The sequence below is a fragment of the Salvia splendens genome, chromosome 18, assembly GCF_004379255.2.
Source record: "Salvia splendens isolate huo1 chromosome 18, SspV2, whole genome shotgun sequence".
Lineage (NCBI taxonomy): Eukaryota > Viridiplantae > Streptophyta > Magnoliopsida > Lamiales > Lamiaceae > Salvia > Salvia splendens.
Genome location: NC_056049.1, coordinates 23,518,156 through 23,543,566, shown reverse-complemented (window position 1 = coordinate 23,543,566; position 25,411 = coordinate 23,518,156). Strand labels below are relative to the sequence as shown.

Below are 25,411 nucleotides of genomic sequence, written 5' to 3'. Positions count from 1 at the left end.
GATGTTTAATGCATTATGCGAATGTGTTACGCAATCATTCATGTGATCTGATTAATTACGTTGTTTGCATTAATATGTAAACATTAATATGTGCACATCTTTACACAGAACGTTGTTTGCCTGGTATTATGCATTATTAGACTTCATGTGTACATGGTTCAAAAGGTTTTAACGAGAGTTCCAAAAAATGTTTAGTATTACTCATTTGTGCATTATTTTAAATAATCTGTGCATTCTGTAACTAGTAGTATGCATTATATAGCATATATTATGCATTATTGTATTTTGTAATAGTAAAAGTCTGATATTTAATTTTGATGATTACATATCAGAGAAGCTGCTACGACTTGAAATCGACGAAACAGTCGATGATGTTATTCCAGTAGCCCTAGCACAAAAATATAGGGAACGATTGGCTGAGGCAGGCCCAAGCACGGCTCCAGAACAGAGTGAGGAGAAGAAAGCCAGGGGGGAGGTCGACCATCTCTATTGTCGACAACCAACGTCTAAGTTTCTAACTGTAGTATATTGTTATTGTACATTCCATTAAGTGTGTGTGCATAATAATGAAAACCTTCAATGCTAACAATGTACAGTATCAGTTTCGTAATATGTTCTGGGATGCATTGTTTGTCAAGTATTTTGCATTATTATGTACATACTACACCACATGGTAACGAGTAATGGATACTAATGACTATATAATGCACAAAATGTGAACTGCAATGCATTCGAACAAGTTGTACCGTGTTACGATGTTTAACACACTTTTCTTGCTTCCCTATGGGTTTAATAAGCTTAGGGGCTAGGGTATAGTACGTAGACATTAATAACAAATTGTAAACCGATACGAATAATGCACCAAATTGTAACGAGTAATGGATATTATTGAATATATAACCTACGCGCTATGCATGTGCACCCCAGATGAATTACCGCAATTTGTGTATATCAGTTAAAAAATAACTGCGCGCTATGCATGTGCAACCCCAGATGAATTACCGCAGCTCGTGTACTTGGACAACGTTTTTTTGACTTAGAACATACTACACCCTAGCCCCTAGGCTTGCTAAACCCTTAGGGGAAACAAGAAACGTGCGCCAAACATTGAAACTAAGGCCAAACTTAAATTAAATTTGTGAGTATAAAAGTACATTATATATCCAAAAACGTGCATTACAGCACTTAAAACAAGCATTATATAGTATCATGTGTACATTGTGTATATCGGCTAAAAACTACTACCTAACGGATATGATTCCTAAACCTTAGATGAACCTTAGATGAATGACCTAAACTCGTGGACTCAATGCATACTACAACCTAGCCCCAAGAATTCCTAAACCCTTGGGACAAATAATAACCGTGCACCTAGCAATCAATCTCGGCTTAATATTTCCACATAGATGGAAGCTACTTGGTCTTCTTGTATTAATGGGCCAAGCGGTGAATCCTGCTCTCCACCAAAATCAACCTGAACTTGGAATCCTTATCCTTCTTGTTCCTCTCCAAATGCTTCCTGATGGCCATGACCTTCTTAATCAAGTGGTATAGCTTCCTGGAAGTGGTCCTTCATTAATTCCTCCAACCTATACATTGCAGATGACGTTTTATGCATTATACAGACAATATAATCCATTATGCATAATCATTTGGTGCATTATTTGTACCGGGTTAACGCCAAAAGGTATGATTCATACTCGCGGGCGATCAGTTATTTTCTCTATCCTATACATTGCCGATCACGTATTATGCATTATATAGTCAATACAATTCATTATCCGTCATCTTAAACGTTTTTTTGATGTGTACGTACCATACCCTACCCCCTAGGCTTATTAAACCCTAGGTGAAACAAGAAACGTGTGCAAAACATCAAAACTACTAACCGATATTTAAGACCTAAAGGAATAAGGCATACTATCGGTCCTTCAAATATTCGTACAACCTATACATTGCAAATAACATAGTATGCATTATACAGATAATATAATGCATTAGGCATATAAATATTCATTTGGTGCATTATTTAAACCAACTTTATTGAGTACAACATGTACATTGGAAACTTACGTGATTTATTTTTAGGTCAAACACAAGCTATTCTTATACGTTTTTATTAATGGGTATGTACTATACCCTAGCCCCTAGGATTATTAAACCCTAACGGGAAACAAGAAACATGTGACAAACATCAATACTACAACCCGATATTTATAACCTATACATTGCCGCCCACGTATTATGCATTATATTGGCAAAAAATGTCATTATACTCCATCATTTGGTGCATTATTTGTACCAACTATAAATAGTATAATATGTCAATTGGAAGCTTACGTGATTTATTTATAGGTCAAATACAAGCTATTCTTAAACGTTGTAATTAATGTGTGCGTACTATACCCTAGCCCCTAGACTTATTAAACCCTTAGGGGTCAAAACAAACGTGTGCCAAACATCAATACTACGACCCAATACTTATACCCTATGCATTGCCGCACACTTATTATGCATTATATAGTAAAAACAATTCATTATACTTCATCATTTTGTGCATTATACGTATCGTTTTAAATTGCTGCACTATTCAAGCCAAGAGCTAAACCCTGAAGGAATGTTTCATAATCGCGGTCGGTCATTATTTACACTATCCTATACATTGCATTACATAAATTACGCATTATATAGTCTATAAAATAGATTATCCATAACTATTTGGTGTATTGTTAGTATCAATTTACATAACTACATTAGCCACGCCATTAACGAGACCCACAAGGACTGATACGTACTAACGGTGCATCATCATGGTTTTGACTCTCACCCTATACTAAATCAACAATCCACAACTATTGGGCATCCACAGACCATAACAAGAACCCTAACGGACAATAATTGAAACCTCGCCAAAGTTGTTTTTTGCAATATATCGCAACACACGAAATACGTGCTCAACAAGTATCTGGATAACAAATCGGATCTGAATTGGTATTGATACCTACGATACATAAACAAATACACGCATACGGAGAAAATAGAATTGAAAAAAATGATTATAACAACGCCGGCGTAACAAGATTATAACAACGCCGGCGTAACAAGATAGAAAACCCTAGGATCGAACAGCCGAGAGAGACGGAAATTGCAACGACCCAAATACTATGCTTCGAATTTCAAAGATGGAATACTGCAAAAAATTGCGTCTGGAACGCGTGAAGAAGATGAAAAAAACGGAAGATTTCATGGGAGGATTTGATGGAATTTTCCTTAACCACCAAGCTATTATTTCCCTATAATGCCCTTCCACGTTAAAAATTGTATTAAAATGTATTATTTAAGTTGAATATTTTCGGCCTTAGGATGTAGAAAATAAACGGTTGAGATCAAGAAGGAAAAAGGAGGAAATATAAGAAAAGGAAATGAATACATCCCTATATATATATATATATATATATATATATATATATATATTATGTTTCACTCTTCTACTTTAATCATCTCATATCATTCGCAAATAAATACTACACGCTTTATATAGGCAAAGGAAATATGAAACTAAATACATGCTTTAGGATCAAACTCGAATCAAATTATAGCATGAGGATGGATCTAGGTGAGGTCGGGACTGACCCAACCACCGGCCCATGTGTATTGCTGAGCAAACCGATTAATCATCTTTTGAAGCTATCTCCGATTCCACGGTAGCTCGTCGCCGACTCGTGATGCCATTGCTCGACCTTTGCTAACAATGCAGCTACCAACAGTGATGACTCACTAGATAGAAGGCGGGAACGATTAATAGAAGCAGAGAGGTTTCAATGTTCGCAACAAAAAAGAGAGTCGATGTGTGAGAAGAAAACATCCAAAAGGTTGTCAAATCTTATGGGTTGATCGTTATCGGTCAACTAGATACCAATCCAACCGAATACGATCTGCTATCTATAGATCCAAATACAACGTACACATGACATTAATCCCTTTAAAACATATATTAAGATTGACACGACATAATAACATCAGTGTTCTAATAACCAACACGACACCAGCGAGTCGGTGAGGCATTTCTATAACTTACTACTCCACTTCAGTTTGTTGGTTTCCAATTTCAGACGAAATCAAGTCGACAACGGCCTTCGTTATGTCCAATCCCACTAATATCATTTCCACAACACTAGCCACTTTGTGGTTTAGAATTTCATATGCTAAAAACGTGTTAAATATAATAAAATTTATTTATATGATTATGACTAAGCTGATATTTCAATAGCTTTAGATTTACGATAGCATTGATGATTGAAGTCAATTATATTTAAGAGAGAGAGAGTGGGCGTGTGTCTATGGCGGACTATGCCGGCGGCCGCACTCCATCTGCCTTCACAAGCGGCCAAATCGATCGCCAATAATTCCGACCATTGTTTATTGAAATTACAATTATGCCCTACTAAACTTAAAATCAAAATTGAGTTACGAATTCAAACTTCAAGTCAGCATACACAAAAAGTTATATCGATCAATTCCAAATCAATGAGCAAGAGGTTATGATTAAATTCATTTTCGAAACTTTTGATATTAACATTGATATAAGGAAACAAAATAACGAAATTAAAGAAATGGTCGTGTATCCACCCCAACCTAGGAATACAATGGCCTACATAAAATTAAATAGAGAAATGAAAGAAATAGTCGTGTACCCACCCTAGCCCTAGAAATACAATGTCGAACATAAAATTAAAATAAAAATTAAATAGAGGATTAAAAGTGAATGAATCCATGGGGGTGATAAAACATCACATGCAAGCCGACAAAAACAGTGCCAAAAAACGAGGAAAGTTGGTTGAAATTCGCAGTGTATTAACGGCGTGGGGCGCCCCCCACCTCTCACCACACTAGACAGACCCTCCAAACTCCTTTAACTTTTTTTTATTAGCCGTTTGATTGGCATCTTGTCGTTTTCAAGATCGGTTAATTTCTTGGTTAATTGGAGTAATGTTATAGAGATGGAATTCACTTCCATAGTGAAATTAATAGCCCACCAATTATCAAAAATGAAGTTTGAAAATTTAAATTCGATTAAATATGGATTTATAAAACATGTAATCCCTCCGTCCCACTTTAGAAGTCTTATTTGAGTTCGGCACGGGTTTTAATAAATGTAAATGAAAGTTGATGAAAAAATATAGTGGAATGGTCCACTTTTATATATTAGTTTTATAAAAAAATATGAGCGGAAAAAAGTTAGTGAAATGTTGGGTCTATTATTATTTGTAATGCTATCAGATATGCGACTCAATCTTGTTATCACAACGAGATCGATTCCGGAACGAGAAGAACGAATACTTGATATGAAAATGAATAAGCAAAAACAATTCTCGGAGAGTCAATGGAAATCTTGTGTTTTATTTGTGTGGAAGATTACAAAACTCTTGGATGAAAAATTCTCTTTTCTATTTCCACAGCTCGGCTCTATTTAACTAGTTCAACCTAACGGCTTTCATTTAAAGCTAACTAACTAGTCGCATCCGACGACGTGCATCAGTTAATAACAACTGTCAACTCCGAACTCGTTTAAGTTCGGCCAACTCCGAACTCGTTTAAGTTCGGCCAACACCGAGCACCAACACCGAGCACTGAGCACCGAGCTCAACACCGAACATTGAGCTCGGTTAATCCCTGAGCACGACTACAAACTCGACCAATCACCGAGCATGATTGCAGTTCGTCAGATCACCGAACAGCATATCGGTCCCTAATCGCCGAACAGTATATTGGTAACCGAACTGAACTGATTGTGCAGTTTTGCCCCAATCCTCATAACAAATCTCCACCTTGGGACATAACTGGACAATCCATAGATTTCATCCATCTTCCACAATCACTTCAGCTGAATCAGATTCACCAAATCCATGCAATACTTCAACTTAAGTCCGGGCAACACCTTTGTTAGCATATCAGCTGCATTGTGCTCAGTAGCTACCTTTTCAATCTTCACTGAGCCCATTTCAACTTCATCCCTCACAAAATGAAGCTTAACATCCACATGCTTGCTCCTCTCATGGAATGTCTGATGTTTTGACAAACATATGGCACTATTTGAATCACATAATACAGTCACAGCTCCTTGATCAACTCCAAAATCCGAGCAGATTCCTTTCAGCCACATGCTCTCCTTTACGGCCTCAGCCATGGAAATATATTCTGCCTCAGTTGTTGAGAGTGCCACCACAGATTGCAAACTCGACTTCCAACTTACAGCAGCTCCATACATGCAGAAAACATAGCCGGATTGGGACTTCCTTGTGTCAATGTTAGTAGCAAAATCAGAATCACAATATCCCAATAGAGGCTGTGCATCAAAATTCTTACTTCCATCAAACAGTATGCCATAATCCTGAGTACCATTCAGATACCTTAGTATCCATTTTAAAGCATGCCAATGCTCCATACCTGGATCTGCCATGTATCTGCTCACAACACTTATGGCTTGGCTGATGTCTGGCCTTGTACACACCATGGTGTACATGATGCTTCCCACTATGTTTGCATATGGGATTTTATCCATCTCTCTTCTCTGACTATCATCTTTAGGGCACTGATTTACACTGAGCTTAAACTGCTGGCTCAGGGGCACACTCACTGGTTTGCTTTTATCCATCTGAAATTTCTTGATCACATTCCTGATGTAATCTTTCTGAGTTAGCCATATCCTTTTCTTGTCTCTATCCCTTATGATCTCCATTCCAAGGATCTTCTTTGCATCTCCAAGATCCTTCATATCAAATTCAGATTTCAGATCACCTTTCACTAACTCCACCTCTTCCTTATGCTCTGCAGAGATCAGCATATCATCTACATACAATAGTAGATATGCCACAGCAACTCCACCTCTTCTCTTGATGAAGACACAATGATCATACAAAGACTTCTCAAAACCGATCTTATGCATGAACTCATTGAACCTGAGATACCACTGTCTTGAACTTTGTTTTAGACCATACAAGCTTCTTTTCAGCAAACACACCTTTCCTTCATTTCCTGGTTGGACAAAACCAGGAGGCTGCTCCATGTAAATTTTCTCTTCGAGCTCTCCATGAAGAAAGGCTGTTTTGACATCGAGTTGCTGCAATTCCCAATTTCTCTGAGCAACAATGGCAAGTAGAATCCTGATGGAGCTATGCTTTACCACAGGGGAGAATATTTCATTATAATCTACTCCCTCCTTTTGTGTAAAGCCTTTGGCCACCAACCTGGCTTTAAATCTGATTTGATTGTTGTTGAAGGCCTCAATTTTCTTCTTAAAAATCCATTTACAACCAACTGTTTTCTGATCAGTTGGCCTCAACACCAAAATCCATGTGTGATTTTTGTACAAGCTATCAATCTCCTCCTGCATGGCTAATAGCCACTGATCCTTCTCCGGACTCCTTATTGCTTCCTTGTAATTTGAAGGCTCATGATAGTCCATCTCCTCAGCTATGGCCAGTGCATAGTGCATCATATCAAAATCCTGAAATCTGGAAGGGAGCTTGATCCTTCTTCTGGTTCTGTCTCTTGCAACCAGTCTCTGTGGAGTCTTGATGTTACTTTCATGTTCAGAGGATCCACCAACACTGGTTTCTTGTGAATTTCTCACAGTATCTGGTGGACTTCTTACAGCATCAGATGAGGATTCCCTCTGACCCTCCACCTCAAACTCAACAGTCTGAACTTGCTTCATGAAGAAAGGCATTTCAGATTCCCTGAAAATAACATCCCTACTGATGACAACCTTCTTATTCCCTTCCTCACAGCACCATAATCTGTAACCTTTAACTCCAACCTGATAGCCTATCATCACACATCTGAGAGCCCTTGGTTCCAGCTTTCCTTGTTTGATGTGAGCATATGCTCTACACCCAAATGGTCTTAATTTTGAATAGTCTCCATAAGATCCATACCATCTACTGTCCGGAGTCTGATTTTCAATGGCAGCAGAGGGGCATTTGTTGATTAAAACAACAGCTGTGGAGGCTGCTTCTGCCCAAAATGGTTTTGACATTCCAGATGCTATCAACATGCATCTTACCCTTTCAAGAATGGTTCTATTTATTCTCTCGGCGACCCCATTTTGTTGTGGGTTGTGAGGCACCGTTCTATGCCTTTTAATTCCTTTTCTCTTGCAAAACTCATCAAACTCATGGGACAAAAATTCCAGCCCATTGTCAGTTCTTAGGCATCTCAAAGGCTTCCCCTTTTCTAGCTCAACTGCAGTACACCACTCCTGAAATTTCTTGAAGGTCTCTGACTTTTCTTTCATGATCATTATCCAAACCTTTCTTGAAAAATCATCAACAAATGATAAGAAATACCTGCCTCCTCCAATGCTATTTACTGGTGCAGGGCCCCATATGTCACTGTGAACATATTGGAGAGGTTGTGTTGAGTTATGTTTGCCCACTCCATATGGCAGCTTCTTGTTTTTGCCAAGAATGCATTCTTCACACGATCCAATGGCTCTTTGTATCTCTGAATCAGCCATCTGAATAATGCCTTGCTTTACCAGCTGCATCAGCCCAGTGTCCCCCACATGGCCCAGCCTAGCATGCCAATTGATGGTCTTTTGTGTGTTGTTAGCTGTTCCAGCAACTGCCTCAGCTTTCAGATAATAGAGCACATTGTTTCTGACAGCCTTCATGATCATTTGGCCATCCTTTTTGACAAGCATCTCTCCACCAAAGAGAGTCAATTCATAGCCATTCTTCTCAAGAAGACCCAAGGATATAAGATTCCTTTTAATGGAAGGGATGTATCTCACATCAGTGAGAGTTCTGAAAATTCCATTGTCCATCCTCAAACATATGCTCCCAACACCCCTTACATCACACACATGGTCATCTCCCAGCAACACCGAGCCTTCAGATTCCTTTAAATCTTGGAACCAGTCGAGATTGGAGGACATATGGAAACTGCAGCCTGAGTCCATGATCCATAGCCTTGATAATGGGCTATCCTCCACCACATTGAGAGCTCTTGCCTCTTCAATTTCCTCAGTGATAGCTGCTGTACCATCTCCTTTGTGATTTTCAGATTGCTTTTTCTTCCAAGCAAAACAATTTTGCTTGATGTGTCCTGGTTTCTTACACCAGAAGCAGCTTCTAGATTCCTTTTGATCTCCTTCCTTAGATGATCTTGGCTTCCACTTGTCAGATGGGGGTTTCTTGAATTTGAATTGTTTCTTTGAAGTTGCCTTCACATTGAGGCTTTCAGCAGCTTGATCGATTGGCTTGCTGACACATTTCTGCATTGCCTTCAGCTTTAATGCAGAAAATACCTCCTCCAAAGTCACTTTCGAATCCCTTCCAAGAAGTATTGAGTCTTTGAATTGCTCAAAACTCTGAGGCAGAGCATTCAATAACATCAAAGCTTTATCCTCATCTTTCATGGGATCATCCACACCCTCAAGATCATCTATATACTTTCGAAAATCTTCCAGCTGATCCGCCAGATTCTTGGAGTCAGAAAATCTAAAGTTGAACAATCTTTGCTTGAGATGCAACCTATTTGAGATTGACTTCTCCATATATATTTTCTCCAATTTCTCCCACACTCCCGCGGCATCATCCTCTTTCTGAACCTCCCTCAAGACTCTATCGCTGAGGCACAAGACAATCGAGCTATACGCCTTGTATTCCAGTTCTTGACATTTCGCCGCATCCATCCCTTGAATCTCTTTCTTGTCCGTCTTGGATTTCACATAATCCCAGACGCCTTGCTGCATCAGAACAGCTCTCATCTTCAATCTCCACAGGCCGAAATCATTTTCGCCGGTGAATTTCTCAACGTCGAACTTTGCGGTAGACATTGTTGAATTCGTCGTCCTTCTTCGATTCCCACAGACGGCGCCAATTTGTAATGCTATCAGATATGCGACTCAATCTTGTTATCACAACGAGATCGATTCCGGAACGAGAAGAACGAATACTTGATATGAAAATGAATAAGCAAAAACAATTCTCGGAGAGTCAATGGAAATCTTGTGTTTTATTTGTGTGGAAGATTACAAAACTCTTGGATGAAAAATTCTCTTTTCTATTTCCACAGCTCGGCTCTATTTAACTAGTTCAACCTAACGGCTTTCATTTAAAGCTAACTAACTAGTCGCATCCGACGACGTGCATCAGTTAATAACAACTGTCAACTCCGAACTCGTTTAAGTTCGGCCAACTCCGAACTCGTTTAAGTTCGGCCAACACCGAGCACCAACACCGAGCACTGAGCACCGAGCTCAACACCGAACATTGAGCTCGGTTAATCCCTGAGCACGACTACAAACTCGACCAATCACCGAGCATGATTGCAGTTCGTCAGATCACCGAACAGCATATCGGTCCCTAATCGCCGAACAGTATATTGGTAACCGAACTGAACTGATTGTGCAGTTTTGCCCCAATCCTCATAACATTATTTATACACTATATTCAAATCGGGACTCCTAGACGAATGGAGTAATATAGGCATGGTTGGTCCAACACTCCAAGCTAACTTAAGTGCAATTTTTTCAATTTATTTGTTAACTGGTTTGATACTTTGATTATATCTTGTATAATCATAAAAATGAAATTAAACTACCCATTAATTGCATACATATATGTATGATATTTTCATGTCTTTATCGAAAATTGTCAACGCGAAACGTTGGCTCAAATTGTCTATGTTGATTAAATTAAATTAAATTAAATTAATTAACCGTTATATGCATTCTCATGTTTTTTCAAGGAATAACTCAATTATATAATTTTCTTTAGTACTAGTATATATATGGAGCAAGAAAATACTTAGTAGTATATGCCTTGAAGAAAGAGCAAACAATGTAATCTCTCGTTTATGGCGTAAAAAAAAGTTAAAGTTCAAACTTCGGCGTTTTCCATAACCAGTAACATGGAGCCACTATGAAATGGCAAGGTGTTGGCTCAAATGGTTTCCATTAATTTTATTTGCATTCGACAATGGCATTTACCAAAAATAAATCTACAACAATTAATAATTAATAAAAATGTGAAAAATGAATAAATACCAGCAAATAGTTCATCTATTACCAAAATGATGCTTTTTACCACGTAAAAAAAATGGATTGGATGGCAAAAAAATGGGGGTGAGACAATGGCATTTGATGTGATACCCATCCGACATAGATGACCAACCTTGTCTAAGCCGCCACCCCCACACTCTCTATTTCCATTCCACTTCTCATTATGATGCTACCATCAATCAATTCCCTCTAATTTCTCCCTTCCCATAATTCACACGATAAATATTACATTTCGCGTTGACTATTTTCGATAAATTAAAGACATGAAAGCATCATACATAAACATACGAAATTAATGGGTCATTGCATACATTTTTATTATGTTGTCCCAATAAAAATAGCGATAGTTTTAGACTGAGATCGGATGATCAACTAATTAATTCTTAATATTATTATTAGGGATATTGGCCCTTGATATTATAGAACTTTGAAAAAAGTTAAGTTTTTCCCACGAATTTTGAAATTAACAAACAATATTATGAACTTTACCCCGAGTTTGTTATTTCTCACCAATGAAAAAATTCCAGCAAATAATATTATGATACTAACTTTTTTTTTCCGTAATATCTCAACAACAACTTTAAGAGCTTCATGTTTTTTCAATCTTTGAGAATAGTTTTTTCTTGAAGCACACCCTCCAAATTTGTTCTTCAATCTATTAATGTAGTCGGAATTTTTCATTGGTGGAAATAACAAAGTTCGTGATATTATTTGTCAATTTTAAAGTTTGTGGGAAAAACCAAACTTTTTTAAAGTTTGGTGTCAATATCCCTTATTATTATTACCTCTATTAAAATTTGGATGATGTTTTTTGTTTTGTCATGTTCATATACCACTTCCTTTCATTGCCTTCACAGCCGCGAGCACCACTATCACCATGTTGTCAGTTTATAGCTCCCTTTGCAATATGCCTAAATCATCATGTATCATTATGAACATGATACAAATATAATCATATCACTGGCGATTTGATCGATTAATGTTGTGACCGAATCGTGTTTAATTTTAAATGTAGCAAACTAGATTCGTGTTTAGATTGTGTTTTTCTTAATAAGACATATCCGAATTTAACATTAGATCTAACATCTAACAACCCAACTCATAGTGTGATGCATTAGTCATGTGGAGTATGTCTGTATGTAGACTAGATCTTCAATTTTCCTAAATAGGAAAAAAAATAAAAATTAAAGAATTGCAATTAATAGTGAGATAGAGGAGAGCAGCCCAAGATGATAAGCTGATGGCGGTCTGATCCTTTATGCTATGAAAGGGCTACCGTCGGTCGCGACACGTAGCATATTCTCACACTTACTTTTTAACTACTTCCTGCCAAAAACCATTCACCCAAGAGAGAGAGAGAGAGAGAGTTTGACCTGACCGCAACCCTAGCTAGCCCCGTTCAAACCGGCGCAGTAAAATTCCAAACAAAATCAAACCATATTTTCCTCGATTTAGAAGGAATTTCAGAACTTTTGTACTGTTGTTCGTTTCCTAATCAAGATAGGATTTTATTTATCTATATATAGATCCAGAGAGAGAAGGAAGAGATAGGAATTCGGATTGCGATTTTGATATTTGGATAGACAAATAGATAGATAGATTTGTGCTTTTAGAGAGAGAAAATCATTCAATCGATCGAATCGACATGGCTAATAGGTGGTGGGCGGGCAACGTGGCGATGAATCCGATGTCTTCTTCACCGGCGCCGAACGGTTTGAACGCGTCGAACAGCAGCGGCAGCAACCCCAACAACTCGGGGGGCGAGAATCTAGACGAGGCCGAAGACGGCCAGAACCCCGCGGGCGACATCGAGATCTCGGGGCCGTCCTCGGCCGGGTCTGGGGGTCGGCGCCCCAGGGGCCGGCCCCCGGGCTCGAAGAACAAGCCGCGGGCCCCCGTGGTGATCACCAAGGAGAGCGCCAACGCCCTCCGCAGCCACGTCCTCGAGATCGGGAGCGGCAGCGATGTCGTCGACAACATCGCCGCCTTCGCGCACCGCCGCCACCTCGGCGTCTCCGTCCTCTCCGGCAGCGGCGTCGTCACCAACGTCACGCTCCGCCAGCCCGCTGGCGCCGGTGTGCTCAGCCTCACCGGGAGGTTCGAGATCCTCTCGCTCTCCGGCGCATTCCTGCCGCCGCCGTCGCCGCCGGGGGCCACCGGGCTCACCGTCTACCTCGCCGGCAGCCAGGGCCAGGTCGTCGGCGGCCCGGTCGTCGGCACATTGATCGCCTCGGGGCCGGTGATGGTCATCGCCGCGACGTTCACTAACGCCCCCTTCGAGCGGCTTCCGCTCGAAGATGACGGAGATGGGATGTCGTCTCAGCAGCCGCCGCCGCAGCCTGCGGCGATGGCTGAGCCTCCGCCGCCGTCTTCGGCGGCTATGTATAATAATGTGCCGTCGAATTTGCTTCCAAACGACGGCGGCGCCGCCCAAATGCCGCACGACATGTTCTGGGCTCCGTCGCGCCTGCCTCCTCCGTCCTATTAGGACGGAGGCGGCAAGGTCGGAAGAATAGGACGGAGGAGGCCGCGGAATGCTTTAGGTTTTTAACTCTAATTTGCAATGAACAATTGTGCTATCAATAATTAGCTTCATAAATTCACCCTTTTATTTAATTTATATCAAATGTGTAATTTAGTTTGAATTTTTATGTTTTGGTATATGCTAGTATTAAGTAAGTGGAGTATTTGTGTTGGCTCAAATTGGGAGAAAAAGTTGAACGATTATTGCGATTATTTGCGATCACATCTCCTAGTGGTTCATGTGTATGTTCTTGCAACTTGATTTATTTTGGACTAATTATAGCAACTTGATTTGAATGTTTTGGTTTCCCTAGACTTCATCTAGAATTTACTACTATAGTTGGTGTATTATAGGTAAGATCAATTGACTACTACAAGTCTTCAATTATGGTTAATTGATTAGATAATCTTTGATGGTTGGAAGATTGATTAGGTTTGGCAATAAATGCTAAATTAGTTCAAATTTCAAACCCGTTTTTTAAATTTTGATGCACTACTTTAATGGTATATGGAATATTCCAATTAGAACTCGATCATGATTGAAAGGTAATGAAGCTTATAGTATAAATTATAGCCATGCTTGCAACTGCTCTAATTGAATTGCATACTGACTATAATAATGTTGGAGAAATTGACAGATGCCTGCAGCTGATTAATCGATTTGTGTTATTATAAAAATATTTCATTTAATGTGATGATATCTCTGTGCAAACTACGAGTAGTAAATATGGTTATTAATTATTGTAAATATCCCTAACAACAAGCTTGGTTACAAAAGGATTTTCATGTGCATACATGAGTGATGAAATTAGTCACATTAATTGTGTCATATTCTCCATATGTTTACTATGATCCTCGTGAGATTAATATTAAAATGACGATTCATGTGGCATATTCATTAAATAACGTAGATCTAATTCTATATATTCGTGGAAATATTTTATTCATTGACTAAACCAGTAGAATTAGTACACTAATAATTATTCATTGACTAAACCTGTAGAATTAGTACACTAATAACTATTCATTGACTAAACCAGTAGAATTAGTAATAATCCAAATCCGTGAAATATACTTTAGTTTGTAGGACACACACTCTCTCAATGAAATGATTAAACAATCATGCTAATATTGATCACCTATTTAATTTGTTTCAGTATGCTTCATAATATTTTCTAAAATTTGAAAATCATTTTCTCTTTTTCACATCTTTCATAAATGTATCTAATAAGCGTTGAAGGATCATCACATCAATATTTGAAATTCGAAAAGAAATAAAAGTGACAAATATGAGTAATTTCTTTGTAAAAAAGAAATGCAATATTTATTATTCAATTAATCCTTGCATATCAACTTAATATAAACTTCATCTAATTAACCCAATGAGAAAATATATTCAAAAATATACTCCATCCGTCCCTGAAAATTAGTCACATTTCATTTTATGCACTAATTTTGTAAAAATGATAATAAATAATTAAAATGGAGAGAATAATATAAAGAAGATTCTTATCTACATTATTCTCTTTCTCTTATGTTGCTCTCTCTTCACTTTAATTATTTATTATCATTTTTATAAAATTAATGCAGAAAATGAAATGTGACAAATTTTCAGGGACAGAGAGAGTAACATCTAAGAATGAGAGTGAGCGTATAACTGCACGTGTGTGAACTAAAGAAACCCGCACGGCGGCCGCACCTTCAAGAGAATGACTAGCACACAACTCGACGTCGTTGAGGATGTCTTGGTCCGTGACTCACAGAAGAATGGACTCGACATCAAGTCGAGACTCAACAATTGGCAATATCCTATGGTTTGTTACTATGTACTAGTAGTAGTATGTACTCAGCACAACACATGGTATGAATTAAGAATTTTGAGTGGTGTATATTTATTAATTTTTTTGTTAAATAATTATTATTATATAGTACTAGAATAATATTATTAAAATATTTTTTTGGTATAATATGAATATCCAGTATTGCATGTAACATGAATCGTCATTTAAATGCGTGTATTAAATGTAACTAAAGAAAATTCAAATAATCCAAATGAATTCATAATTTATAGCAAATAGAGGGTATCAATAGCATAGAGGAGATTATAACAAAGATAAAAAATTCAATTTTAAATTAACTAATTGCAACAACTTATCAAAAAGTGGATATTCATATTTTTACGAATTAACAAATGTTTTAATAGTATAATAAAGATAAATTGAATTTTCAACTAACTATTTTTCCAATCTAGGTTTAATTTTCAATAATATGTGGCGAGCGGAAGAAAGAAAATTAAGCTAGTTGAGTTCAACAGTACTTTACATGGCGGGAAATACAAACGGTGTTTCAAAGAGAATCAATTGAGGTTCTCCTGCTAGCTTGATGGTTCCGAATTCCATCTTGTAAGTTTCTCTGGATCCCTGCCTCATTTGTGTGTATGATTACCTAATTGCGTTTGTGTATGTAATGTGTTTGTGATAATGCCTCTTTCATGTAGTAATTGAGAATTCTGGAGTATTTTTGGTTGCATTTTGTTGTTTCGATCTGCTTTTGACACCGTTCGTTGTACGCGCAACTTACGTGCTTTGGCTTACTCGATAGGTCTGCGTCGAAATTACAGAACTGAGATGTAGAGATTTCGTCTACTCGCAACCGAACCGGAGCTGTGACGCTGCTGAAAACCTCTGAATTCGTTAGTTTTTCATCGAAGGGTGGTGTGTGTACTACGAAGCTGGATATTGTCGATCTGGAAATAGGGTTTGGCGGTGGAGCTTGTGGTTTCTGAAAGTGTGAAGAGTCGGTGCTCAGTTGGCGAAAAAGGTGAGGGGAGTGGGAAGCGGCAGAAAGTCGAAGGGACTTCTTTAGCTTGTTTTTGTACTTAGTACAAGGAATCGGAAAAAACATGGTTCTGATGTGAAATTGGGGATTGAGACTTGAGAGTTCAGATAAGAATCCTGATGTGAATATAGTTTCGGAAGTTTCACCGGATTTGGATGATGGCGGTTTCATTCCCCGAAGACAGTGAGAATATTGAGGTTGGTTTGGGGTTTGGTTGTGATATGATTGATTCCCCGAAGGAGACACTGGATAATGGCCCATGCAAGAGGAAATTAAGCATGGATATGAAAGCTTTGGGGTCTGTATCATCTGAAAAGGATAAGCCGGAGAGGCTTCTTGAGCCTCGAGGTCAGGCAAGAGCGTTCCATACAGAGAAATAAACAACATTCATATTGCTGGTGATTCAGCTTGGTAAAGATTAAAGAAGGTGGTGCAGATTGTGGTGGTGATGTACCTGTGAAGAGTGTATCAGAGATTCAGAGGCTAAAACTGATAACAATGACTAGACAGAAACTTCATGTAGAGCATCCCCCTTTGAGGCACGAGATCCGTCGGTTTGTTTGTATAATCAAAACATGGATGGTCTCTGAGGATCAATTTTCCAAGAGTTTTTGGGGGTTGCAACTCTAACAAGTTAATAGTGCAATTTGAGCTACATTACGCCTCTTCTTCTCATGTGTAGTTTCCTGTTGGTTCTATATTTATTGGGAATCAATATGAAGAGATAGTATGATTGTATTTTATGTTTTGGCATTCTGAAGCATGTGCCTTCTTTTGCATGTACCATTGAGTCAGTTGTCTTTTTTATTGATCTTACCTTACCAAGTATTGGAACTGGAAACTGATAGCTGAGATCTCCTATTTTATGTATGGCAGTGATGAAGCTGCATATCAATCGAGCATCTCTCAAGTGCTCGTCGCTTGATCATAGTATCCAGGTAAGATTTGTTTAGTTAACTACGCCTAAAACACATACTGGTAACAAAATGCCATCTCAAAACAGCGTATCTTTTCCATGTCTGCTATCAGAAACATAGACAAGTTTATTTAGTTATACGGGCTTTTATACAACGCATAGCCTGGCAAAGTAGATCTCTTGCTCTTAATTTACTGATATTAGCTTTTCTGATTTGAGTCATATATATTTGCTAGCTATTTATGTACTGTATAGTCCGTATTATGCAATATTATTTATACTTGATTTAATTATGCATAATATAGTTGATGAATCAAAGCAATACTACAGATATTGGCTTTTTTGATTTGAGTCATACAAAACCTGGAAAAGTAGATAGTATTGGAGCTTTGGCTAACACTCCCAACTTACAGACTTAAGGGGTAAAATACGAAAACAAGAAAAGAAAGGTGACGTAAGTTCCTCTCTCCTACCACTGAGACTGAGGTTGTGCTGCATACTTGGTCCATAGTGATTGCAGATTATTGTCTTGGTAGGTATAATAGTCTTGTTCAAGCAGCCTCTCCAACAAGCAGCCTTCAGATATCACATCGCTCGTTCCCGGATCCATCGTTGTCTGCATAATCGCTTCATTCTCCCATTCTCTGCTAAAATAACGACCAGGGTTAGCTATTGCTTTTCCATACATTTCTATCTCCTCCTCTAGGATAGCTACCTGGCAATGCAAAAACAAGTTACATACTTTCATTATTAAATGTATAATATTGGTAACATTTTGTGGGACAATCTGAAACCTGCTGCTGCAGGGCAAAGATATGAGCAATGCAACCGTAAATAGGGTCCTCCATGCGCGCCAGCGCTTCGTAAGATACAGTTATGGCAGCGTCGCTTCTGCTATGCTCCGGCAGATGAGACAGAAGCTTCGACACGTTGCTGGCTCCGAACACCTTATGGACTGCTGCAAAGTGGTTTGCTGCTTGCTCGTAACTGAAATAAGGTGCGAATATACATTCTTCCGTGCACCTCCTTCTTAAGAACTTACACGCTCCACACGACGAGCTTACTCCTGTCATCTGCTTGACTCGTTTATGTGCCTTGCTTTTTGTTGTGTATGAGTAGCTGCTCACCCATATAAAGGCCTCAGAATAAGACTGAGCGAGACATTTTACTTTATAATAATGGAAAGTAGATTCTTTTAGGTCCCCTTCGTGCCCAACAAATTCCATTCACAAATCGGTAAACTTTCCAAATTATGTGTTTTGAACTTTTTAGAGGAGCTTTAGCCATAACGAATGATACAGAGGCCCAATCATCATCATATTATAATGTGAAGCTCAAAAACCGAGAGAATATTGCTGATTGTTATTCTATTTTAATGGTTATTTTACCAAAGGGATTAGGCAAGTGCATGCAACACTCGCCATTTTCTCTTTATATAGCAATAATGAGTAAAGTCGTTTGGCTTTTCCAAGAAAAAAGAGAATTTCCACACGTGAACAGTTGAGGCCTTTTCATTGTTCATTTTTTGACTGTGCCAATGGGAAATGCTGAAAGTGAAAGTAGGTTCTTGTTCACCATCTCTAATGCAGTTAATTATAATAATGTCTGCTTGCATATATAGTTTATGAGTGAGTTATGAAAGAAGCATTTGTTGCACTATCCACCGTTAATATAAGATCTAGCACACATTTGGCTACATCCCAACCTTCGGAGAGCATCTGTTGACAAAAGGATATGATCATTTCATGGCTATTGAGAACGAATTAAATCAGATGTTCTGTTTATCAATCTTTGTGACTTGCTGCTATGGAACCAAGGTCGAAAAATTGAAAAAATCATCCAAAATATTATCGAACTTTAGATATACTATGAACCCACAATAGCTTTGAGGATGCTCTTGTGATTGTGTGTTCTTGATTCCAATGGTCTCGGGTTTGAGTCTAAAATGAAGTTTGCTATAGTATCTGTAATTTAAAAATAATGAGTGTAGAACATATGTTAATATTGTATAGCCTCTCTCCTAGGGAATGAAACTAGGTAGGCTAGATGAGTCATAAATCCAATTTGTCTGTGCATGTTCATTCTCCATTACGTGCATATTTTATTATTCTCAAAGACTAAGAAGTTGCATGATGGTATTTGGCTGGTCCTATCCTCAACAGTTATATAAGAGAGAGAGAGAGGCTCTAGGAGCAGGGGAATGCCGAAAGTGTTGAAGTGAAAAAAATTGAAGCTTTCCGTCTTGTCCACTTTCGAGCTTAACGATGAAAGTGTCTTTCTCTATCACTCGTTAATTAATTCTATATTATCTCTCTGCCTATTTGCGGATTTCTGCCTTTCAAATTTTGGTTATACGTATGTTGTTTGTAGTGAGAATTTGTAGAATTGTATTCATATCTTTGGTTCTTGAAGCATAGTAAACAAGTTTTGCTGCATAACACTCTCCTTTTGTATGCGATTAAATGTCTCATTTTGCCGTTACAAGATATTTGCAGTTACATTACATGTCCAATCTATTACTTCCTATATTTAGTAAGAATGTTTACTTTATTAATTTATTTCACTCATGTTTCTTTATAAAGTTAATAAATAAAAGTTGAAAACATGTTCTATTAACTTTTTAAATCTATTACTTCCTATATTTAGTAAGAATGTTTACTTTATTAATTTATTTCACTCATGTTTCTTTATAAAGTTAATAAATAAAAGTTGAAAACATGTTCTATTAACTTTTTTAATCTATTTTTTCTTTATATTTCATTAAACTCGTGTCGATCCCAAATCAGATAGCATATTTGATTGGTTGGTTGTACTTTCAATGAATTATCTAAATGAGAAACTAGGCCCATGTATTGAAGGACCAAAAAGCCAAAGCCCAAATTATTATACATCACTTCTCCTTCTTGTGTTGAGAGAGAGAAGCCCAGTATAAAAATTATAGCCAAAAGTATATAAAGGGTTGCTAAAGATTGTAATTAACTCATATATCCATATGTTAAACATAACATTTTGGGAACAAATAATCTGTAGACTACTTGATAAAATACTCTTTATTTCTAGAGAGAAAATGTACTAGTATTATTATGGAGTACTGCTATATATGAAAATGACTGAACAAAGGTGGAGCGTAAAATGACTTTATTATAATACAACAACATTAATTTTTCTGTCTATTCATATTTAATGGGGTATTTATTAGCAAATTAGTATATACGGAGATTTTTATTGGGAAAGGGTAAATGGAGAGATAAAGAGAAATAACTACCATATTTACTTCATTTTCATAAAATTTTCATGTTCCAATGAAAAGGATATTTAAAGAGGTATTATACCTTCTTTTATTTTGAAAAAGTATTTTTACCTCTTCCTAATAGAAAAGGTAAAAAAATAATTTTTGTTTACTTTTTAAATTTACCTTCTTAGGGAGTTCATTAGGTATATATACTTTCTCAATATAAGTATTTTAGTTCTACCTAGGGGTGGGTAGGTACGGTATACCTTACCGAAACCATCATACCGTATACCTTACCGAAAATTCGATATGAGAAAAAATCATACCTTTACCTTACCAAAATTTTCGGTATACCGAACTTCGGTATACCTTATTTTCGGTATGACAAATTTCAATATCGATACCATACCTTATTTTTAGTATTTCATATCTAAATTCGGTATACCGTACTTTTGCGGTATACCAGAGTTTTACGGTATATCGGACTACAATACGACATACCAAAATATCATTATTTTGTAAATAATTCTAAATACAAATACAAATGAAAATAAAATTTCAAAAATACTTAGAAAACATGAAATTTAATCAAACTCAAACATATTCAATAAAAAAACTGCAACAATTAAACTTCACGCAATCACATAACGTTCAACGATATTTGTTTGTAACTAATTTATCTAAAATCTTATATTTGTTTGAAACTAATTGATTCAACGATATCAAGTTTTCCTAATTGAGTTTATTTGATTTTATATTTATATGATTACCCGACAACTATAATCTATAATGAGGCAAGATTTGATTTCTATATGTAAATATTTATTTGTTTGGTAAAAGTATGAATTTACTTGATATAATTAAGCATATATTGATATCGGTATATACCGAAAATTATGGTATATACCATATTTTCGGTATATACCTAAAATTACTATATATACCGTATTTTCGGTATACCCTGGTATACCTCGGTATATGAAAATTCATACCGTTACCATACCGAAATAAATCGGTAAGGTATGATACCTTACCGAAAATTGCGGTATACCAAAAATCCGGTATTTTCGGTATTTTTTCGATACGGTAAGGGCGGTATTTCGGTATTTCGGTATTTTTACCCAGCCCTAGTTCTACCTACTTATTAGGGCTCTACCTACTTATTACTGAGTATTCACGAGAACAATGTCACTAAGTAGTATCAACTAATTTATTATGAAATAAAAATTAGTTTCAAGTTCTTTCAGAGGTTGACATGAGCTCATCTTTATCTTCTCAAGAATGAAAAATGATGTATTTCAAATACATAATTATTATGAATATGGAAAAAATAAGCATTAATCACTATTCAATAAACAAAAACTCCAAAGCCAAAGGGAGAAATGTAAGGTTGTAATTCTCCAGAGTCTCTATCCATCACCACAATATACTGAAGCATCATAAACATTATAATCTTCTTATAGTTATTTCAAAAAAAAGAAAAAAGAAATAAAAGAAAAGAAGAAGAAGAAGATAAAACCTCAATAATGCAGCAGACCCAACACTGCAGGCACCAAAATAAGGAAAAAACAAATATACTTTTCACAATTCTAAACCATATAATAACAGGATAACTTTCTAATTCTTGAAAATAGCAATAAATAAATAAAAAAGAGAGAAAAAAACTTGATCTTAGCTTGTGTTGTACATAGTGCTGCATGTGTGGTAACTAAAAGATGACCCAATTTAAGTGGAGAAGATCAAAGCATAAATATTAACCTCAATTTCAACTCCCAACCCCCATTCAATTCCCAGCCGCCACGTGTCATGTAAGCAATCTTCATTGTGTGGCTAATTAGTTATGATAGGCCAATCCAATGTGGTATGAAGTTTGTGCATTCCTACTATTTATAACAACTCAGTCCTATCTCAAGTGTTGCACAGCCACTAAATCACCACCACCACCACAAACACCGCCCTCTGTTGCTTAATCGCACAATGGCCGCCGCCGTGTCGACCATCGGAGCCGTAAACCGCGTACCGGTATGTAGTCTTCTACTCTATCTTTGTACATATTAGTACAAGTATCGATACAATGTAATGTAATGTGATGTTATGAATGTTGCAGTTGAACTTGAATGGATCCAACGGAGGAGGCGCGGTGCCAACGTCCTCGTTCCTGGGCACGAGCCTGAAGAAGGTGACCAGCGCTAAATCTAGCAACGCCCAGAAGGGGAGCTTCAGAGTGGTTGCAGAGGTGAAGCAGACAGACGGAGACAGGTGGAAGGGGCTGATCGAGGATGTCTCCGACGACCAGCAGGATATCACCAGGGGTAAGGGCATGGTGGACCCCCTTTTCCAGGCCCCGTCCGGGATGGGCACCCACGACCCCGTCCTCAGCTCGTACGAGTACCTCAGCCAGGGCCTCCGCGAGTACAACTTCGACAACAAGCTCGACGGGTTCTACATCGCCCCCGCCTTCATGGACAAGCTCGTCGTCCATCTCTCCAAGAACTTCATGACACTCCCCAACATTAAGGTAATGTTGGTTGCTTTTTTTGTCTATTGACAGAACCACGTGTATATGGTACATATGGTTCTGTCAGTCATTCACCTCTTAAAAGTCCTTATTATATTAATTTTTTTTCGTGCAGATTCCGTTGATTTTGGGTATATGGGGAGGGAAGGGGCAGGGGAAATCCTTCCAGTGCGAGCTGGTCTTCCGGAAGATGGGGATCAACCCGATCATGATGAGTGCCGGAGAGCTCGAGAGCGGGAACGCAGGAGAGCCGGCGAAGCTGATCAGGCAGCGGTACAGGGAGGCGGCCGACATCATCAAGAAGGGGAAGATGTGCTGCCTCTTCATCAACGATCTTGACGCCGGTGCAGGGCGGATGGGTGGAACCACCCAGTACACCGTCAACAACCAGATGGTGAACGCCACGCTCATGAACATCGCCGATAACCCGACCAACGTGCAGCTCCCGGGTATGTACAACAAGCAGGAGAACCCCCGGGTCCCGATCATCGTCACGGGTAACGATTTCTCCACCCTGTACGCCCCCCTCATCCGTGACGGGCGTATGGAGAAGTTCTACTGGGCCCCGACCCGGGACGACCGTATCGGTGTCTGCAAGGGTATCTTCCGTACAGACGGAGTCCCAGAGGAGGCCGTCACCAAGCTCGTCGACACCTTCCCCGGCCAGTCCATTGGTACGTAGATTTTTCCATTTTTCGTATTGCAACTATATAGTAAGTGTCAAAATTATGTTATGGATTCGCCGCTGGTTATACTAATTCGGTCAAACATGCAGACTTTTTCGGTGCACTTAGGGCTCGGGTGTACGACGACTTGGTCAGGGAATGGGTGACCGGAGTGGGGGTCGAGAACATCGGGTTGAAGCTGGTGAACTCGAGGGACGGGCCACCGGTGTTCGAGCAGCCAAAGATGACGCTGGAGAAGCTGCTCGGGTACGGAAACATGCTGGTGGCGGAGCAGGACAATGTGAAGAGAGTGCAGTTGGCAGACAAATATTTGAAGGATGCAGCTCTTGGAGATGCTAACAAGGATGCTATTGAGAGGGGAGCTTTCTAGGCCTTTATTTTTCCATTTTCTTGCTGCAGACAGCTTCTCTTCATCATCATCAACAATGCTCTAGCTGCTGCTGTTTATACTAATTCTGTTCTTTCCTATCTTCCTCTTTTTGTTTTGCCTATCTTCAATTTGTGTACTGTTTGGTGAATTCAATGATTTTGAACTCTTATTGTGTTATTGTGGAATGTGTATTAATACACTTTGGTTCTTACCTCTACCTATCTCTTGCATTTTCTTACTTGTTTGCTTATTACTCCATATATAATCACTTTGTTGTTTACTTAACTATGTAAACACTATTTACTTAAACCTATTACAAAAAATAAAAGAAGAGTCTCACTTATGATACAAAGGAAGTATTTTTCCTATTTTGGGTATTGTGTGTATAAAATTTTCATGTAATTTTGTGACAGATTTGTGGAAAGTTCATTAGTTTTCGGATTTTGGATTTTTTTTAAAATAGGGATAGAGGCAGAAATTAGTTTTGGAATAAGCTAAAACTGAATTTTCCAATGGTTAAATCAGTATAGTACTATATATTTATCTGTTGTTGTTGTCATAAGCTAAAATAGTTCTCTTGTTTATCTGAAGAAAAATGATGGATTATACTAAAAATATACAAAAATCTATTCAATCTGCCGAAATATGTTTAGATTTTGAAGAAATTCGTTAACCTCAAAATGTGTTACATGACTACATCGAATATAAATGAAATGAGTTTAAATGTGAAAAACAATGACACTACCAATCTAACCGTAGGGTGTGTTCATTTTCAATTTTTACTTTGGGCAGAATTGAAATTTGGTGCTAATTGAGTGGGTGTGGCCCACCAATTCTTGATTTAATTTGGATGTTCAGTATGTCTTAATTGAAATTTTCTTCTGCAACTTATGTCTCCAAATTTATGTGTGTGGACTAAAAAACCCTCCCCCTCCTGTCCCCGCCACCTCCTCCCCATGGCCGACCTCCTCAAGAAACCCCCAGTTTCTGCCTCAATTGCATTACTCTCTCCCACTGTGGTTAGATCTGAATCGGAATCAAAATCAGGAGAATGTGCCTCCTCCCTCCGCCGCGGGCTCGAAACCCTCCTCCCCAAGAAGTCTACAACCTTGCCGCCCAGTCCCACGTCTCCGTCTCCTTCGAGATCCAAAAACTACACCGCAGACGTCGTCACCACCGGCGCCCTCCGCCTCCTCGAGGTTGTCCGCTTCCACAACGCCTCCTCCGGCAGCTCCCATATCCACTATTACCAGGCCATCG

The 25,411-nt window shown here is 38.3% G+C and overlaps 3 protein-coding genes and 1 long non-coding RNA gene across 5 annotated transcripts; 3 read left to right on the top strand and 1 right to left on the bottom strand.

Annotated features, from left to right (window-relative positions):
- The first annotated feature begins 12,375 nt into the window (after positions 1-12,375).
- On the top strand, positions 12,376-13,888 carry LOC121777959 (AT-hook motif nuclear-localized protein 15-like). The gene has a single exon (XM_042175306.1). It carries the CDS (start codon positions 12,714-12,716, stop codon positions 13,554-13,556), a length of 843 nt encoding a protein of 280 aa, XP_042031240.1. The 5' UTR covers positions 12,376-12,713; the 3' UTR covers positions 13,557-13,888.
- Positions 13,889-15,811: 1,923 nt separating this feature from the next.
- On the top strand, positions 15,812-19,764 carry LOC121775897. Of its 2 annotated transcripts, none has more exons than XR_006045210.1 (6): positions 15,812-15,993; positions 16,193-17,367; positions 17,676-17,794; positions 17,882-18,009; positions 18,152-18,342; positions 19,508-19,764. It is a non-coding gene; the product is annotated as an uncharacterized LOC121775897 (long non-coding RNA). The 2 variants fall into 2 exon arrangements; XR_006045209.1 differs by having other exon boundaries at positions 17,676-17,799.
- LOC121775896 lies at positions 17,791-18,697 on the bottom strand. The gene is made up of 2 exons (XM_042172979.1): positions 18,140-18,697; positions 17,791-18,060 (listed from the first exon to the last, which is right to left on the bottom strand). Exons 1-2 carry the CDS (start codon positions 18,569-18,571, stop codon positions 17,815-17,817), a joined length of 678 nt encoding a protein of 225 aa, XP_042028913.1. The 5' UTR covers positions 18,572-18,697; the 3' UTR covers positions 17,791-17,814.
- Positions 19,765-22,448: 2,684 nt separating the features above from the next.
- Positions 22,449-24,368, top strand: LOC121777511 (ribulose bisphosphate carboxylase/oxygenase activase 2, chloroplastic-like). The gene is made up of 4 exons (XM_042174790.1): positions 22,449-22,599; positions 22,685-23,095; positions 23,211-23,769; positions 23,871-24,368. Exons 1-4 carry the CDS (start codon positions 22,555-22,557, stop codon positions 24,149-24,151), a joined length of 1,296 nt encoding a protein of 431 aa, XP_042030724.1. The 5' UTR covers positions 22,449-22,554; the 3' UTR covers positions 24,152-24,368.
- Positions 24,369-25,411: the final 1,043 nt, after the last annotated feature.

Excerpts from the sequence above, each read along its gene's own strand:
- LOC121777511 (XM_042174790.1), top strand. The coding sequence starts at position 22,555 with ATGGCCGCCGCCGTGTCGACCATCGGAGCCGTAAACCGCGTACCG. Across the intron at positions 23,096-23,210 it reads TGACACTCCCCAACATTAAG|ATTCCGTTGATTTTGGGTAT; the intron begins GTAATGTTGGTT and ends TTTTTCGTGCAG. Across the intron at positions 23,770-23,870 it reads CTTCCCCGGCCAGTCCATTG|ACTTTTTCGGTGCACTTAGG; the intron begins GTACGTAGATTT and ends TCAAACATGCAG.
- LOC121775896 (XM_042172979.1), bottom strand. The coding sequence starts at position 18,571 with ATGGAATTTGTTGGGCACGAAGGGGACCTAAAAGAATCTACTTTCCAT. Across the intron at positions 18,061-18,139 it reads TCTTTGCCCTGCAGCAGCAG|GTAGCTATCCTAGAGGAGGA; the intron begins GTTTCAGATTGT and ends TTGCATTGCCAG.
- LOC121777959 (XM_042175306.1), top strand. The coding sequence starts at position 12,714 with ATGGCTAATAGGTGGTGGGCGGGCAACGTGGCGATGAATCCGATGTCT.